A 20,222-nucleotide genomic window follows, 5' to 3' on the forward strand; every position below is an offset into this window, starting at 1 on the left:
CAGACTGTTTTACTGGTAAAAACAAGATATGTATTAAGCAAGACTTAAAGCCGAACATTTAAGTACTCTGTTGAAAATGAAGTTTACAAGTGATGCTAATGCAGCCTTTCCTTCTGCATCATCCTCTGTCCTTAGCTTCTGAACACTTTTCCCACTGTTGTCACAGAGTTTCCAGGTGAATCCAGTCAGGGCTTTTGCTCTGGGGTTTGGGTACACATTCATCTTCTGTCTGCTCTTTTCTGCCTCATCCCTAAAGCTAAGACGGATCTCTGTACTTTCCAAAACATCCCTATCTTTCCCCTTTATTTTAGTCATTGTTCTAATTCATATCTAATACCACTGCAGCTGTGGTGACTTATGTTTCTCGTGTCTTTAGGAGTTTAGGCCTTGGCAGAAATGTAGATGGTTTAAACATCTCTTAGTAAAACAAAACTGTTTTATTCTGAGTGATTGATGACCCCAAGTTCTTTGTTCATAGCTTTACTACAGCCTTATTTGTCACACAGCCTGGACGGTCTTTGAGGACCGGTTATAGGCCTGCCAGTATGCTCCTATTAAATTTCATGCAAAACATTAGTTAAGCATATAATCTTGTCAAGTTCTTGATGTCTAGACAGTTTCCAATGCACACAGGTAATAGGCGTGCCAGCGAGGTGGTTTGCCGGGGCTTGTTTCTGCAGGGCACCTCCTTCTTCCTTCCTGTGTTTTCTGTGATCATAAAGCACGCAGGTGAATGTTAGCAAGAAGCAGCATCCAAGCTGTCCTTATTTACAGCAGTATTTTAGCAAAATGTTGCTTTTGAAGGGGACGGACAAGGCATTAAAGGTTCTGTATTTTATAAAACCTTTGTAGCTAGAACCTGGCTAACTTTGGTGAGACCAACTTGTGAAGGTAAAGTTTGGAACTGGACACTGGTGTTCTCTTCAGGTTGAAAAGCAGTTAAGAGTTCCTCATTTTCACCTGCCTAAAATCTATGATGTGATAGTTTTAGACCATCAAAGACAAAATTTTAAAACAGCAATTATATTTTACTAAAACTTAAAATTCTTTAGGAAAGGCATCTTCCTTTTCAATTTTATGTAATCTGATGCAAGGATCTCCTCACTTGTCTTTTATTCATGTAGTATCAGAAGAAATATTATTTGCATTGCACATTTTAGGTTCCTGATTTTGTTAGATGCACATAATACATTTTCCAGGAATGGATTCTCACCTTTCTAGGTTGCATTACAAACAGATATAAAAGATTGAAGACAGGAAGGGACTGTTCTATTCTGCTGCATGCTGGAGATTTAAACACATGAAATTAAGTTGTGATCTTTAATTTAAGTGGGGTGCTCTTGTCTCCTAGATATTAAAAATAATGTTTGGAAGTTTGATAGTCTTTTTGGGTTAAGAAGTCAGTACAGGATACTGATTTATTGGACATGATGGTGTGTTGTTGGTTCTAGATTGGATTAATGAGCTGAAGAATAAATAAAGAAGAAATTAAAATTCTAGGGTGTAGTGCCTGTACTTAGAGTGAAGACAAGGTTTGACTTTGCAACATATGGATATTAGCAGGCCATCAAGTGTTAGATCCTGGACTGTCAGCTAGAAAATACGCTGAAAGCTGTGGAGTGAAGTGCATTTTTGCTACCGTATCATTCAACTGAGATATACACATGCTGCATAGAGGCTGAGGGCTATACCTCTCTTGGCCTTCCTTCTCCTTCTCCAACATCTGTTCGTTATGTATCTTAAAATATATCTGTCTATGCATGTCGAATAATACTGGGCAGCTATGGAAACCATGAAAGTGTGAACATTTGTCTTCTTTCCCCAAGAATAGATGAAATACAGGTTGCAGAGAAAAATAACAGAATAAACTAGGGATCCTAAAAAAAAACCTTTTACCTAGGATACTATGCTAAAATTCATAGAATGATCATTAAAATGAGTAAGAAGCCAAATGGAATAGTTTCTGTCTAGAAGAATTTTTCAACTTCATACAACAGCATGAGCTGCATCTACAAGAGCTGTTGGATTATACTGTTATATATTAATGTTGGATTATATTTACAAATCAGTCCTGGATGGTAACGTCCTTCCTCATATAACCAGTGTCAGTTCTTTGCGCTTTGAAATAGCCACTCTTGACAGAGAAATCCATTAATTCTTCGTTGGTTGCAACACCAGTAGAGGGAAAAACATTAAAAACCGAGATGAAGGAGTAGGGCTGAGCATCACTGCCTTATAATGACTCTTCCACGTTGTACATCACAACAAAACATGTTGTTTTCTGCAACATGAATAATGAACATTTTTTGTTAGGTCCAAGCTTTGTAACTAGCAATTCGCTGATTGCTTAATCTTCTGATTTCATGTACATGGGATGAACATTTTTGAGCTATTTGATATTTGATATCGCATTTGTCCTTTTTACTGTCAGTGTAGTGTTTCTATTAGAAGAATTCCATATCAGTATTTTTAATGGATTAAGCCCTCATTAGAAATTGAGGGTAAGGCAATGTTAAGTTTAAAATTAATGGAATTCTTTATTGCAGTTTTACCTTTATGTTACCTGAAGCAGAGACTATTTGGTTTTGTTTTCATTGCGAGTCCTTTCATCCACAGAGAATGGGGGTTAGCCTTTGGCTAAAATAGTGCTTTCGGGCCCTTTCAGCATTCAGTGACTGTTTACTTATCCAGGTATAAATGGGTAAGACCACAGTTAAAGCTCCTAGCTGCAAGGTCAGCTGCCTTTTTAAAATTCAACCTCATGAGCTCTGTTCAGTTGAGGGCTTGCTGGTATGAGCCATTAACTGCCTGTTGCATGTACCCTTCCCTTGTCTTACACTGAGCTGCACACGAACCTCTGGTACAGTACAACAGACCCTCGGTTCATGCCATGCGAGGAACAAAAGCAGTTTAACTTGTGATCAGTGATCATATGATCCATTTACAGGGTGCAAACTCAGTCAAGTAGAACTAGTAAATCATTAAAAATTCACTCGACACCATTCCTGCTGAGTAGAACATCACAATAGCAATATTTTCTCCAGGTTGCCAGTCCAACACTATTAGCAGCCTGGCTTGGTATAATGAGAAGGTTTTCCAATCCTTAATCTATTTTAAAAGTATAACCAGAGGTTACTAGTTAAAAGCTGTGATACATGGCAAAAAATAACCTCTTGGAGTAAAATTGTCTCTGTGCAAGCTAAAATATTGGGATATGCACACTGTAAATGATGGAAGCTGCTGTGCCTGTTGGATCAGTCCTCCTTCACGAAAAACGTTTAAACACCACGTCTCAGGTCAGAACGTCATGTTAGAATATGGTTAATTGGTGGCCCAAATCAAATAAAGCTATGCAGAGGTCTCCAGCCCTGACCAAGTGGTATTTTACCAATTATCATGCACGCCTACTGGTGCCTACCTGCAAGTGGAAGGTGTGTCTTCTTATCATCCTTAACCAAAATGCATAGAAGTGAGACTGCTAAAAATTACTATCTTTGGGTGCTCCTCTTGGAGAGCAATATGAAATAGCAACTATTGGGTATTTTATTTGCTACATAACCGGATGTTTGTCAGGTGCTCTCTTTGATGATGGCACTGCAAGAAACTAAATAATATTAAAAAATATTATAATATTATAAAGTTATGCTCTAAGGAGCTGAGCCGTGCCAGTTTTTTAAATAATGCCGTTGGAGCAATTATTTTGCAAAGTGTAGAACATTTAGTGCATCAGTCTGTTTCTAATAATTTAATCTAAAGGTATGGGTGACAGAAAATGAGTTCTGACATGAATAGTCAAAATATGTCATCTTCTTTTTAACTTTGATACTTTATGCAGTCTATAGGTATAATAGTAACCAAAAAATAACGTAGGTGCTGAACCCAAGGTCGAATACTGAAACAACAGAATGTTATGAACAGTCGTCTTTTAGCATTTCTTTCAAAATTTTAGAAGTGTAACTGAAAATAAATCTTTCACTTTAATCTGAATGTCTGAAGGTATTTGCTGTAATATTTCTTTCAAAATTTTAGAAGTGTAACTGAAAATAAATCTTTCACTTTAATCTGAATGTCTGAAGGTATTTGCTGTAATATTTATTTCTGGTATTCCACACATAACTGGAACAGAGGAGGTAGAGATATGAAAGCTGACTCTGTTCGCTTTGTTTCACTATGTTGTCTGAGAATTTGTGGTTATAGAACAGTTAACTCAGTGTTCTAGAAAGTAGACCTAGATGTTAGATTTTCTACCTCAATACCCCTTGTCCACTTCTGTATTAATAGATTAACAACTAAAAAAAGAAAGAATAAATAGAAAAGATTGAGATAAGTATTTTGGAGTGTAATTTATGTAAATTCATAGAGACGCAACCTGAAGGATTTATTTTACCTCCTCCCCCAAAACCATTACTGCCAGTGGATGTCCCAGCAGTGGTGCGGTTTCTGTTGCTGTGAGAGGCTTGTATTTGGGCTGTGAGCTTGAGGTGCTTGTTGGAGTGGGAGAAAGTGATCAGAATATGATGTGGTTGGCATTTTAGACCAGTGCTTCTATTCCTGTTTCATTGCCTTGATGGCTTTGATGCAGTGGACTCCTCTCATATTACTGTGTTGATATAGCACAAAACTATGGAGCAGTAGGTATTTTTTCATAGATCTGTTAGTATTTTTTTCAGTTTACTCATGACTGCAAGTGCTTTAAAAACCCGTTAGATATTTGACAAATACTTCAAATTGCACATACAAGCTACTTCAGTGAAGTGATTCCTCGAAACATTAGGAGGGATGTCATATGTGAGTTACTCATATGACAGTTATTAATTGGAGTTGGGCTTGGTTTGTTTCTGTTTGGGTTTTGTGTGTGTGTGTTTAATGTCATTTTATGCCTTCTAGTATGTTCTGAAATTATGCTTCCATAGGTTAGCCTCCACAGTACCCATAAAAACTCAGAATTCAAACCTTTAATTTTAACTAGCTTTTCCGCTGGCAGCTTTCCTTACATTCTGAAACCCTTCAAAAGCCACTGCAGAACATGAAGCTATCACATGAAGTTGATTTTATGTTTTCCTGGTCTCAAGCTACTTAGTGCGAATAAAATTTTGTGCCAGTCAGCCAGATATGTGTTAGAGCACTGTTAAAGCCCAGCCTGTTAATTACAAGTATTTTGCACTATTTGTGTGATGCCCAGATTTCTTGGAAATAGATTTCCTTCAGCAGTGTGTAGTTTTACAGTACAGTCAACAAAACGTTGCTGAATAACAATTATGGGAAGAAGGAGAATGCACAAGCTATTGGACTGAACGCTTTAATGCTGATGCTTTTTTTCTGATAAAGCAACTCAGATAAGAGTATATTCGAGTTATTGTAGCAATTAGTTTTTCTAAGATGTCTATCTATATGAAATGTTTCATGGTAGGAAAAAAACCCAAGTCTAGTAGAATACAAACTTTATTACATTTTTAGACTACATTATCCTTGTCAGCTAGATTAAAGCATTCTCATAGTTTCTGTCCTATATTACCATAACAAGTGAGGAAATAATGTAGTGTTGTTACACAGAGCAGCTTATAAATTTTGACATAAGTGTAAAAGAAATCACTTGAAATGTGAAGCAACCAAGAGGAATAATTAGGAACAGCAGAATGATCTCAGTAATATGACAACAGTTTCTAAAGCACCCCACAGGATTGAAATCATCAGGTTTGCTTGACCTATATCTTTAATAATACAGCTCATTGCCCTTTTATTGAAGCTAGAGGGTAGGAGAGAGTATGAGCTTTATCATGTTTTAGGAGAAATTGCAAAAAGTTTATTTATTAACACAGCACAAAATGGCCCATTTCTATGATTACCAAACAGGGAAGCCAGTTGGGCCACAGTTCACCACACTGAACACTTTATAAGTCAGGCTTGACTGGCAAAAAATAGTATGTAGCGCTCAAAGAAGATAAATGGCTGCATTGGCAGAGGGAATAACCTTCTGTTTAATTAGAAAATAAGAGCTATATGGGACAATAAAAATGGTTACTGCTGCCCTCAGTCACTGTTTAATAAATATGATAGTGCTGAAGATAATGCTAAGTGTTATTTATTTGTGCAATATCATGGGCTCTGTAATTGCTCATGTTCTTGATAGTTACCCTGCATGTAGAATGAATCCGTTACACATTGACTTTGTTTAATTCTCAAAAAGGAAAGAGGATTTTTAAAAACTTTAAAACTGTTTTTAAAAGTGGAGGATGCGAGATGATAGTTCGTTCACCTCTCGGTGGTGCTGTAATCAACGTACTAGTTTTCTTAGCTTACCTTCAGGATAATTAAGCTTTGAAACTAATTATTTCATACTTTTCAGGCTTGAATGTCCATCTGCCTTGGATACGTCTCTACATCTCTGAGAGGAGAGTACAGTTTGAATTTTTAGCTCTCCATTTCTGTAGTTAGTATAGCTCTAAGGTCTGATTTTAGCATAGTTTTACCTTCTTTTGGCTTCATTTGGTGTTCCAAAAACTAAATCAGGTCCTCTAGGGTACAGTGTGGAAGACTGATGGGTTCAGTGAAGGCTTCTCTCTAAAGGGAATAGTTTTTACTAGTAAATCGAGCATCAAATTGTGTTACATGCGTACGTTTCAAAAGTTTCCTTTCTCTGTAGAGCATGTTTCATTAGATATGGATGTTGTGGCTGGTTGCACATATTTAGGAACATACCCATATTTATCGAATGCTTGGCAGAAAAGCAGGGCATGGGATACATTTCACAATATGCTTTTGACAGGCTTGGTATCCCAGCCCTATTGCTTTTGGTCACAATCTTTCTATTTTGAATCTAAAATAAGTACAGGGATTTGAAAAAACGATATCAAAGACTTTGCTTGGTTTTATCCAAAGGGAAAATTCAGAAGACGTTTCATCAACAAGTTTTAACCCCTCTTTCCTTCCCTACTCCTCCCCCCTCCCCCATGTAGGCTGTATGTCAAGAGGCAAACCAAACCAAACCCCCTTTTCTTCGCATAGTTCACTTTAAGCTTCAAAAATCCTCCAGAATCCCCAATCTCCCTTTGCAGTCTGGTTCCCACTCTTCAGCTTTCCTCATCTCCCTATGAAAGAAAAAAAGCTCTTCTTTAAGGGACCGATAGGTTGTAGAGCGATGCTTAGCAACAACATTCCTATGCCTTAAGTAGCTGCAAGCCCCTAGCTGAACTCTTTGATGTGACTGTCAGGGCAGATTTATTTTGTTTTAGCACATTGTCTACTTGTCCAGATGTATCAGGAGATAAAAAGGAGTCATGTTTACACTCTTTTGGGGAGGGGGAAGGGGAAAGGAGATGTAATTAAATCGCATTTTTGATGAATCTCTGAGAGATCAAGATGAAGAACAGAGGAATTGGCTAGAATATAGAGGAGAAACCCACTTGCCTGCCCTAACACCTGACACTGTAGGAAAATGAAGTGTAAAGCCATAGCACAATGTGTTGATTTGGTTCTGCTGAAGCCTTTGACTTTGTGTTTTCTCATTTGCTGGTAGTTCACAAGAACCCTGAAAGGCCTATTAGAAGGTAGCAGTTGTGCACTGTAGGCTCTTTCCTATGTGTCTTATTTAATAGATCTATTTGTCCAGGTTGAAAATTACTGTGTTTTTCTCTAGAATGTTAATGTTATAGATCACATATCCCAGAACTTCTGGCTGTGGTAAGTGGCTGTCCATCAAGTAGTAAAAAAAATAAAAATAATTGAGCCTCAGTGATCTTAGATAAACAAATGTGCAGTGTACGGCTGGCCTTGCTGAATTCTCTGAGAGAACAAATACCACAGATAAATCCATTTTTGTTTATTTGCTTTTAACTTGCACATTTAGCGACACCATTCCGAGCTCTATTAATAACCTGCGGTGTGCAATGACAAGTCTGATTCCAGCATTCAGTGTGCTGTGGGGATGCCAAGTGAATCAAATGCTGGTTTTAATCTGCTGTTACAAAAGTTACTCTATTTGCATTTTAAATAGGTTACACTACAGCACCCCCTTCTGCTGATGAAGTAGTGTGACAAGAGAGTTTAGCTGCAATTCAGTTCTATTCCCACGTGACAGATGGAAGATGCCTTGCAAGCATTTTTAATTTCATAATTTCTGTGCCTGATAAGCAAGGAGATCAGTGCAACTCAACAACAGTCATCAAACTACTGTTGTAATTTTTAGGGTCTAGCTTTCACTTCTTGCAGTATTGTCCTTACTTCTGAAAAAAATTAAGGAAACGGGGAAGAGCAAAATGAATAGCAAAGCAAAATAAACCCTCTAACATTGCAAACAGTGATGTTTGGTCAGTGAAACATATGCATAGTTTCGCTTTCTTCTAATTGTCAGTGAATATGTTTATAAGTGATGACATTGTGTTATTGCTTTAATGTATGGGACAGTCTTGAAGTTTCCTATCCAAAAGAAAGTGATTTATATTGCTGATTCTGCCTTCACTTTTGAAGAATCTATAGAGAGAAGATTGACAGAAACAAGCGTAGAAGTTCTGAATCATCTATATTTCAAAATACACATCTATGAAAAGTAATAGTTGATTATATTGTATGTAATGTGTATTTGAGTTTTGCATCTGTGTTTGTGTAGCTTGTATAGAGTTGCTATACCATAGCATAGCATAAATCTCAGTAATTGCTAATGCAGTGCTGTGTTTTGCAGTTGTGATATAATTGGGTAAAAAACATTGCAGGGAGTTACTGAAGGAAACTCGAAATCTAATGCATTATCAATGTGTTTGCCTTCACATCAGTGACTTACCTACTCTTTTGCACTTTCTATTGAAGCTGTACTATCTATGAACTCAGTAACGTTCTTTCACTCCTCTAGAGCTGTTGGGTGATGAGTGAAATGCAATAAATGGCATGGGTAGGCATAGGAAAAGGTTAGCATCTGCTGGAATCTAGAGGTTTATTTGTGGTTCACTTTACAAGGCACCTCAAAGAATCGTTGTCTGTGACAACTCAAGCTTCTCTAGCAAGACTTGCAGAGATTTCTCATTTGGGGTATGACAGGTTTATTTAGGTGGATTTTTTTCTTGCACTTTATTTTACTGGACTGTAAACCCTTTGAATCCTGCATACCGTAAATGAAAAGCAGGTAGCATGTGTGTTCCCAGAAGGCAAAGAAGGGAAAGATGCTGGTAAAGAAATACAAGATAAAGTGCAAGTCTTGCTTGGACTTACTTCTCCTAACTGAGACCAGGAATCAAGACCAGCAGATTTTCCTTTATTGTTTTATACTTTTAGGGGTCTTTTATTGAAATTTCCTGATTTTCATTAATACCAGTCTAAAAGAACAAAAACATTGAAAAATATCTTGTAGGGATGGGTATAATTTAGCAACTTTGAATTTATTTTATAGTGTGATTTTAAATGGATTTATTCTTATTTTAAAACCTAAGCTTGAAGTTTTGCAGTGAATAGGTTGCTTGTTGGATTATATTAATGGATATTCTTTTCATTCACTGTCGTCTTGCTAGAATGTGTAGGTGCTCCTTTAGAGACAGATCCTGTTATCTACCATAATGAAAGATATTGAGCCACTTGAGCAGTGAGTTTAATTCATCACAAATGAAAATATTAGAATCTGGTATGTGATTAGGAGAGGTGGCAATAGTGAAGTTACTTTCCTTCAGCTCATTAAACTGAATGGAGTGAGAGTCCAAATCTTTTGCATCCCTCTGCTTTTAAACATAGATAGCTAAGATATGACTTTTAAAAAGAACCAAACCAAATACAAAGCAATAATAACCCCCCCCTTTTTTTATACTGGGCTTGAAAAAATAGTGTTAAGAAGATGCTAAAATCCTTGGCTTTTGAGTGATATAAGTTGAAAAGAATGGTCTTGGAAGTCAAAAAACCTAATGGGTGTTTTTGTATGCTGTATGTTACAGTAGAACAAATCAATTCAGGCTCCTTAGATGCAGTCATTGCCTTGTGATTATATTTGTGTAAAGTCTTGGAGCCTTTGATCAAAGAAAGGCATTTGTGACTAGGTCTAATCCCAGCTCTTTAGGGTGTTTAACTTGCGCGGGGAGGGAAGAGGTTGATAACAGCTGGGATTTAAATTTAGTTTTGCTGAACTTTTGTTTTGAAAGGATTTCTATTATACACTGCTTCCTTTTCCATACAGAAGATGGATCATTGAGTAAACCTAAAAGGGAAAGAGGATATGGGAGGAAATGGGTGGGGACTTGGAATTAATCTTCTGAAGAAAAATGTTTGATCAGCGGGCAGGAGAGGATGAAAACCTCTGATGTTGACAGCAGGCAACTTTCTGACTAGTGCATGATTGACAACTTTGATGCTCCAGTGGGGAGCGAGTGTCCAGCCGTGCTCAGGCATCCTCTGTCTGTGGGTGGTAGTGTTAATAATGTGGCAACTGGAAAGATTAATTGTGGACAAGCAGCAGGATTACGAGGAGGGCTTCACAGGTCTAAAAGGAACAGTGGTAGGAAGGCCTCTGATCTGTCAGCCCAAAAGGAAATTAGTTAGGGCAGGCTGGAGCGGGCTTAAAAAAGGGGGTGGGGGTGGGCAAGGGGAAGATGGAGTAGGATATTAAAGCAAAATGAAGAGGATATTGAAAAGGGGTCATAAGGGGAGGGGGGCAATGTTCTTGAAAGACCTTAATGCACTACATCCTCTTACAGTACATGCAGAGCTTGGCTTTTGGAACTGCTACTTTAGGTAAAACCTGTTCCTTGTTTTCAAAATCAACCTCAGAATACAAATACACTCAAATTAAAAATCTTCCAAGATGTCTACATGCAAAGTACATAAGAGATCGTTTGCTTCAGCTGCTTCTGCAAGCTCCTAGCTACTGTGTGTTTTGCTTCCCACCCTTTTTGGTAGAAGTAGAGATTTTGCCAATAAATTCTGTGTTACCATTAAAGAGGCCATTCATCATGCTTACTAATGTTATTAATCAAGATACACCACAGTACTCTTAAAATGAGATCATTTTGATAAATCATGTATGACATGAAAAGACTTTATTCCTTTTAAGTGCAATTTAGACTGTAATTTTTTTCCTCATTTATGATTCATGGGAGAAACATGGTTAAAATTCCCTTGCACATTTACACCTTATCTTCAGTAATAATTCAAACCTGCTCTTAGATGAAAATTCAAGGTCTGATTCACCAAAGCTGAATGCCAGCTCATTATTTTCTGGCATTCAGTAGTCCAAAAATAATGTCCATACATTAGGTGCTTTCCACAACAGTTGAATTTGGCTGCACACCAGACATATTGATTACACTCAATTAAGCCTAAATGCATAAGAATTATCTGATCTTAATTTACATTTTTGATCCAGTTGCACCCTCCTTTCAACCTTGCAGTTTAACATTCAGTGAAAAACAAAAGATAATGTAAATTCAAGTGAGAAGTGATAATCTTTCTTACATGAGAGTATATTCTGAGACACTTCGAATCTTCTTAAGCTCCACTACTTAAATAAGCAAAACTCTCTCGCCTTTTCTTGTTAAAGGTCATTGGAGTTGGAGGGCCAATCAAAATATAAGGTCCCTGTTCTCCTTGTCGTCCTAGTACTACAATAATTTGGCCTAATCTATTAGCAGTATAACATATGAAAATAGGCTGCTAAAATGTCCAGAATGAATATTTGCTAAGTTCAAAGTCACACTCTTGATTATAGCTGAAACACTTGTGTTAATTACTGCATTTAAGAACACCCCAGATGGGTTGCAGCAGTTTTTGGTAACATAGTTATAAATATTAGATAAAAATGTGTTTATTCTTGTGTTTAGAAATATCTAAAGGAAATGTCTAGTAGAGACATCTGATTTGGGAAGCAGGGTCATTTAAATTTCACTGTTTCTTAAACCGTGATTCAAAGGGTATTGGCTTGTCTGAATTACAGCCCCCCCATCTACTTCCTTCAGCAGCTGAAAATATTTGGAGGAGTGTATGTGGTTGCCAAAAATAGCAGAGTGTTTGTATTTTTGAACCGTTGCTCTCTATGACTTTGTTTCGATGCAGCAGATGTACAGTATGCCCTGATACGACACAGGATGTCCCCTTCCTAGTGCCATCCAGATATTGTGAGGTTGTGCCTTGAAAAGTGGAATTCAGGGATTAAACAAAAGAAACTTTTCTTTCGTCTGTTTGGATTCCCAGGCTCTTTAAAGCCACTTGCCAGTGTGTGGCTGACTTAGTTTTCTTCTAATGTTACAAATTGTTTTTCCTCTTTTCTTTTTCTCTTTGTGTTTTACTGTTTGTTTGCATACTTGGAAAACATATTTCACTCTCACAGCATACTAAAAGTTAGGCATCACAAGCTTACAAGGTCAGAGTCCTGATGATTTTTTTTTTTAACCAAAAGGAGTGTAAAGCCAAAGAAATCCCTTATCCTACTAATACCTGCTTTTAAGTTCCTTTCTTGTCTCATGAATTCTCTTTATTATTAATAAGAAAAAAATAAAAACCTTGAGAAAAAGGCTTCCTATATTTCCCTAGGAAATTCTTTCTAATGAGATACTTTTATAAAAATAAATTAAAATGGCATCTTAGTTCAGAATAATCAGCTTGTGTTTGTCTTCTTTATTAGGACTGGCTAAATTACTGTTGTTAATTTTCCTAACGATGGCTGGTGATGAAAGTCAGTCATTCAGATCTTTGTGACATTCAGCAAAATATGAGAAGCATGGTTTAAAGCATGAGATGCAGGTGATGCCCTTTTCCTTTGTTCCTACCTTCCAACCCATACTCATCTGCGATGTTCTTCTCTCTTAGTACTGCTATCAAACGCCTAAAACCAGACTTTAAATTAAATCAGCATTTCTGTGTCGGGTTAGAAGGTTGTCTCAGTAAGCTGACAGAAGTCAGACAAGTTGTGATATCACCATGCGTTTCTTTCCCCTTCTCTCCCTTAATTAAAGGAACTAATTGATGCTGGAGGTTTAGTAAAGGCAGTTGCTAACTGGTAGTTAAGTGTGCTTGTCTGTGGAGCAAGAGAATGAGGAAATCCCATTTCATTAAGGAAAGCTGGCTCTCCGTGTGAGCATGTCATGCCACCTGTTGGTGGTCTGGAACAGAACAGTGTACTGGGGTTGGTTGCGAACTCCAGCTAGCAGGTGTGAGACCTCCAGCCTACTTCACAGCTAGGCAGAAGAAACCAAGACATTTTGTAGCCTGCCATGTACAGCTTTTGCATATTTTCTAGTGTCTTTATCCCCTTTCACACTTTATCCCTTTCTTTCACTGGCTGAGTTCACATTTGAAAGAAAGTTATTCTTCCTTAATCATTCCCTAGGATGGAAAGGTGAAAGACTTGGTGAACTGTTGCTTCCTGTAATATTTCCTGCTATCACGAGTTTCTCAAAGACCTCACAGTGAAGTCGAAGCCCCATTGTGCTTGATGCTCTGCAAACTCATGGGAAGAAACCGTCCCCCCTAAAGTAGTGTTTTCTACAGGCACGTCATTAATTCAACCTCAAAATGAATACATTTAAATTAGGTAGACTGTATTCCTTATCACACATTTGTGCATGACATATATATATTTAATCTCTGAAAAATTAATTCTTAATCTGTTACATCTAATGTTTTTTGGGAAAAGAATCTTGAGAAGGAGTTCCATGTAAGTTTCTGTACATTTATCACAACTGTGAACAAATCATGATGGTCCTGTATACTCATGGGTTAAGACATGTGAGTTGCTACCATCAGTGCTATAAAGGGGTTGAATCGATGCATTGTTGTCATATTGGTACACAGATATTTAGGCAAGTTTTAAAAATATATATGAATTATATATTTGTTGCAGGGCAATGAAGCTGGTGAAGGGTCTGGAGCACAAGTCTTACAAGGAGCAGCTGAGGGAACTGGAGTTGTTTAGTGTGGAGAAAAGGAGGCTGAGGGGAGACCTGAAAGGAGGCTGTAGTGAGGTGGATGTTGTTCTCTTCTCTCAAGTGACAAGCAATAGGACTAGAGGAAATGGCCTGAAGTTGTGCTAGTGGAGGCTTTGATATTAGGAAAAATTTCTTTACTGAAAGAGTGGTGAAGCATTAGAATCGGCTGCCCAGGGCAGTGGTGGAGTCTCCATCCCTGGAGGTGTGCAAAAACTTGAGGCACTTGAGAATACGGTTTTGTAAGCATGGTGGGGTTGGGCTGATGGTTGGATTAGATGATCTTAGAGGTCTCTTCCAACCTTAATGATTCTATAATTCTATTGAAGGCTGTTGACATTGTATCTCTTGGGGAAGATATCTGAGATCCCAAAAGACGCAAAATGAGTCCTTAGCTTAAGTAGATGTTCATGCAGACAAATCTTAAAATTACAGTAAGCCATATATGTCTTAAAGTGTGATTGATTTTAAGCACTTAGTGCATTTGAGACAGAATATGCTTATCAGGAAGATATTACTGTTTGTTTACATAAAAGGAAAAGTTTTTCAACAGTAAGTATGAGTTGATCCTTTAGGTTGGAACTATGCCACAGATTGTCCCATTAATCATATTCCCTTCTGGAGAAATGTTGTCAGTTTAAAAAAATGGATAATGCAGTGATTTCCTTCATTCTTAATTGTAGTTTCCCTGTGGATGTAGTAAAAGTCTTTTGAAATAAATCACACTTTCTTACTAAATCCACATTTTTAGTTTGATAACGTGATATGCACCATTGAGCTGATCACTGCCATGTCACAGGATTGGTTTGAGTTTTTATATGAATGTAAATCATCAAATGAGAAGCAACGAGCTTTTAAATTGCTAGGGTCATTGCTTACTGGATGACTTTGACAGGTGTTGAAACTGTGGTGAATGGAAATAAACAACAGAATCACAGAACATTGAGCATTCTTGATAATTGTGGGTCAGACTTAGAAAATTAGTATCATGCTATCCCCGAGAAATTTGCCTCTTCGTGAAAAGGTTGTGAAGCATGGGAAGAGGCTGCCCAGGAAGTGGTGGTGTCTCTGTCCCTGGAGGTGTAAAAAGATTTACAGACATAGTGCTTTGGGAAATGGTTCAGTAAGCATGGTGGGGTTGAGCTGACAGTTGGACTGGGTGAGCTTAGAGGTCTTTTCCAACCTTAGTGATTCTATGAAATTAGTCGCATTGAAAAGCTGAACATTTGAGATATTCTCATACTAGATGAGAAATATGTTGCAAAAGGAGAAACCCCAAACACTTAAAATCTTTCTGAGTTAACAAGTACAAGAGAATTCTTAGTCTATGTCTTTAGCTCCATAGTAAATAATATTTTCTTAATTATTTGGGGTTTTGCTACCACGTGTCATTGTGCGCTCTATCATCTCTCTCATTTGGATCATGTCTTGATTGAACTAAGATTTTTCTTGGTGTCGTGGTCTGAAGATATTTTGGAATTAAATGTATTTAGCTAAGGAAATCTTCCTTGATATGTATGTGTGTATTGAAACAATTTTACTGGCTACATCTTTCCATCAGTGTGTTGTGTATCTGTTGAACCCTTGTCAAGAAAAGACCAACATGCTGCTGTTCTGCCTGTATTGTGAAAATTGTCATGTGTAATACACTAATGGCTACTGCAGTTACTGATGCGTTTAGTCGTGTAAAGAATTTGTGGCATGCCTTAGAAAACAGGGTAAATATTAATGGAGAAATACTAGGATAAAAATATAAGCTATGCAGCACAAATAGAAGAATATCGACAAGTATTAAAGATACTCTATTATAGCCAACAGAGCCACAGCTCACTCGTTAATAGAAAATGAAAATTTCCTGAACAATAACCATTGCTTTAATTATAATTACTCAAAGTTCAGGTTTTGGGAGGGTATTTTGGCTGTTATTCTTTTGTTTGGTTGAGTTTTTTTGTTTGTTTTCATTTGGTTCATTGTTGTTTGGGTTTTTTCCCACTGCAGCTTCTCCAGTTTCTGTAATTTTGATGAACATAGTTTGAAAATCTGCTACTCTCTTACAAAATATTTAGTGTCAAGTATGACAAGTCTTAGCTCAAAGAAAACTTACAGGTTAATATGAAGACAGAGACCTCAGTTTAGCAAATTTTTAGTTATATACATAACTTAGGCTGTGAGCACTAACTTTATGCCTTGTACTATGATATACTGCAAAAGTTGGATTACTGTAATCATAGAATGGTTTGGGTTGGAAGGGACCTTAAAGCCCATCCAGTTCCAACCCACTGTGATGGGCCGGGATACCTTCCACTGGATCAGGTTGCTCAAGGCCCCACCCACCCTGGCCATGAACACCTCCAGGGAGGGGACATCCACGATTTCCTCAGGCAACCTGTGCCAGGGCCGCACCACCCTCATTGCGAAGAATTTCTTCCTAATATCTAATCTAAATCTTCCCCTTTCCAATTTAAAGCCATTCCTCTTTGTCCTATCAGTACATGCCGTTGTAAAAAGTCGCTCCCCAGCTTTCTTGTGTGCCCTCTTCAGGTACTGGAAGGCTGCTGTATGGTCTCCCTGACACCTTCTCTTTTCCAGGCTGAAAAATGTGTGCAAGAATACAAGCTTCTCCTGTAATATTACTTAAGAATTTCATTACTGAGTTATGTGGTGACCTGTTCCTCTAAAACTGCAGCAACCACCCATTTTAACCAACTTTTCTCAAAGCTGTATGTATTTGTAGTTACTTTCCACTGAACATCAGAACGAGAATTTCTGATGCGCATGTAACCAATACTTGAAGACATAACTCTCGCATGTCAGTGCTTTCACTGTCAAAATATTCCTGTGAACATTAAGAGCAATACGATCTATAAAATCTCTTTGGAAAATAACTTAGGACCAAACATCAGAATGTGATAAGGAATACAAGTTGTCTTTCTGCTGGTGCACAAGTTTACTCAGAAACGTGATTCAGTGCAAAACAATCCAAACTCTGGATGATATTCCATAGAATTAAAGTTGCTCTAACGTGATGCTTAGCTGAAAGGTAATGAAAACTGTTCTATATTTGACAGGGAATTATATACTGTACATAAAATAACAGCAAAATGCCAATAAACAAACCATCCTGTTCTTGCTTTTCCTAAAATTGGAAATAAAGCTAAATTGCCCCTTCATTCCAATATCCTTTTTAGAGGCTCTTGAATTTTGCTCACTCAGTGGTATATTGCTGAAAAGGCAAAGTCTCTTCCAGTAATTTTAGGAAAAGCTATCATCAAGCTGTCAACAGTCTAAATTGAGATTAAAAGTACCAAAGAGAAACCTTTGCTATTATCAGAGTCACAAATAAGTACACTTGAATAGGCAGATAACATCTCGAGTGTACAGTATGAGACCACTTATTCCTCCAGCTTTTGGAGTGACTTACAGGGATGAAGCCTTATGGTAAATAGTTAGTGACATTTTTCTTCTTGTGTTACCTTGGACAACTAGGCCTGAAGAAAACAGATAGTTGTGAGCCTGTTCTTTGAATTAATTTCAGATGCTACATTGCTCATCTCACCCTCTGAGATGAGATGATGAAGAAATTCTTCACAGTGATGGTGGTGAGGCACTGGCACAGGTTGCTCAGGGAAGTTGTTGCTGCCGCCTCCCTGGAAGGGTTCAAGACCAGGTTGGATGGGGTCTTGAGCTGCCTGGTCTGGTGGAAGGACAGTGGAATGCCACAATCATTTTTTTGCTTAGCTTTGAAAAGTATGATGCCTTGTCCCAGCTTTCTGTTTTCTGTCTTCTTTCTTAATGTGGACTCACTCATAACTTCCTTCCTGTAAATATTTATCTGCTTCACCAAGAGAAACATTTTTAATATTGCCCAAACATTTTCTGAGAAAGATGGTAATTTTTCAAAGCTGTGAGCTGTATGAAAATATTCTTTCAGTAATGATACCTAGTCTCAGAGTGTAAACTCTGGTGAATGCAGCTACCTTGAAGCATTGCAGGCAGCTTTAACAAAAACAAATTAATCCTCCACGGCTGGTGACTGTGCACCTGTAACCACATCACAGAACTCATTTTGCAGGTGCATCCTCTTTGTGTGATCATTGACTTTCACTCAGAGCCCTGATAACGTTTGGTTTTTCACTCAGGGCTCCAGTGGTGCTGCCTCCACCTCTCCAGAGATGCACTATACACCTCTGCCTTCGGGATCCAGGGACCTCACCAATCACAGAGGTATGAACTGAACTTTTATTGGTATGAACCACTGCGAGGTGGTAAGCTTTGCTGTAAGGCCACCTCTGTGTTAGTTCCTGCTGCATTGGCACTTTATAGAGAACACTGCGCCTTTCAAGCTCTAGATGAGAAAACCATACCTGTCAAGACTACAGATTTTAACTCAAATTAAATAGGATTTAAAGGTAGTCTACTGGGAAGGCAAGTAAATCTATGGATAATAACATTCAGTGATAGTTTTTTTGGTGTGAATTTCTATGTTGTCCTGGAAATCAGATGTGCTGAAAGGTCTGTAGTGTGGTGTGTTCTGACACTGAGTTCATGGAGTAACTGGTTCTTTTCAAAGAGAAAGGACCAACGCAAAATCCTAGGTTTGAGTACACATTTAATCTCTTCAGAGATTAAACAACAACCCCCCACACCCATGAAAATAACCACAACCCACTGCCTCCTCCAGTTCCCAAGATGTGTGCTGTGGCTTCAATTTTCAGGTAAGTGTAGTTACTTTGTGGTTGGACTTCTGGTATTGGATTAAATGACTGGCTTCTAGTAAGAAAACAAGTAGAACGACAGAATGTTGTAAATGCCCAAGTTCTATAAAAATGCATTTAAAGTACCGCTAAAAACCAAATATGCTCAGATCTGTTCATTTAGAAGGTAACAAATTATAAGTGTGGCTTCATGGGTGATTTTGGAATCCGAGCTGGCCAAAGAAATGCCAGTAGCATTAAGCATCATTGGTTGACTTCTCAACCAATGAAGAATTATTTGAATTAAATAAATAATAAATAAATCAATGTGTGGCTATAGTAGGCATTGCAGACAGGTCCATACTGTGTCCCTTCACAGCTAGGATTCACTGGGTTCTAAGTACACTCTCTTTGCAAGTGTTTGAGACTGGCTGCTCTCTTACTATGAAAGAGGAAAATTATATCCCCCACGTTATTAACTTTTTACCCTTAGCTGTTGACATAATTCTTCATTACTTCTTTCTTCTTTCTTCCCAGAAATATCCTGCTTTGCATGCTAAACGTATACTGAAAATTTCCTTCGTGATTAAGCACGGTTATAATTAAAGTGAATAAAGAAGTGTGTGTCATCCAAAAAAGGGATAAAATTTGCCCTAGAAGAGACATTGTTGGCACAATCGAATAAGTTTATATATACGTACATATAAAATATATTCACAAGGAAATAATTAAGAAAGCTTTCCAAAATTCCAGGTGTTGTAAATAAAGCTTGGAGCAACCTGCTGGCAGGGCTCATGAACTCAATCAACTTCTTTTATGCAAAGAAAAATCTCTAAGTTCACAAGCCCATAAAAGATTAATTGGAGGCAATAGAAAAACCTCTAAGAAAAGAATGAAATACTTAAACATGCTATTTTAGGTACTGCATATCTTAGTTTTTTTCTTCACTGAATGCTTTCAGTGTTGTAAAAAATGATTGAATCAGCTGTTCCATATGTAAATATTGGCAATTTTCCATGCAAACTGGAAAGGAGAATGCTGTAAGTTTGTGAGTGCTCTGATTTGTCCCTGGAGAAACTTGCTTACCAGAATCTGAAAGTCTGGCAAATGGTTTGGTATAGCTGTAAATCGATTTTTGGGGCACTGGGAGAGAGGAGCAGGAGCAAGCTGAATGTATTTGAATGGAACAGTTTTACTTGGACACTTTTTATTCATTCATTTAGCTCTGAATTTTTCAGGGAGCAAAAGTATGTAATTCTGCATGTGTTGCATCGTGCATCTAGTAGCTCTTGTGTTTGTGCATACACTGTATTATTTCCAGGCAGGATCTGCTCTTTCAGGGCTGCCTGTATATTTGCTGTATACGATACTCCTTTTCAGAGCACACTGAAATGGTGTGTGATAATGTGGCAGCAGCATGGAGTGTGATGGAATAAACGCTGTAAATATTATATCAAGTATTGTGATGCTTGAGTATAGAAAGGTACACAGAGAACACTAAATATTTGATGCACTTTTTTAAGTTTTAGAATTTTTTTCCCATCTTGGAAAAGTTGTTTTCCCTGAGTTACTTTGTTGCTTAGACCCTTCTCTATATTGAACCATTACTCTGTCCCACTATTCATGCTTTTTAGCAGAA

General features: G+C 37.7%; 1 protein-coding gene across 1 annotated transcript in view; it reads left to right on the top strand.

Moving 5' to 3' along the window:
• The window catches only part of LRMDA (leucine rich melanocyte differentiation associated), a 602,786-nt gene that overhangs the window by 484,624 nt on the left and 97,940 nt on the right, over nt 1-20,222 (top strand). Inside the window, exon 6 of the mRNA XM_054071217.1 lies at nt 18,029-18,113. Within this exon, the coding sequence (XP_053927192.1) occupies nt 18,029-18,113 (85 nt within the window). The remainder of the gene's footprint in view (nt 1-18,028; nt 18,114-20,222) is intronic.

The sequence above is a fragment of the Cuculus canorus genome, chromosome 7, assembly GCF_017976375.1.
Source record: "Cuculus canorus isolate bCucCan1 chromosome 7, bCucCan1.pri, whole genome shotgun sequence".
Taxonomy (NCBI): domain Eukaryota; kingdom Metazoa; phylum Chordata; class Aves; order Cuculiformes; family Cuculidae; genus Cuculus; species Cuculus canorus.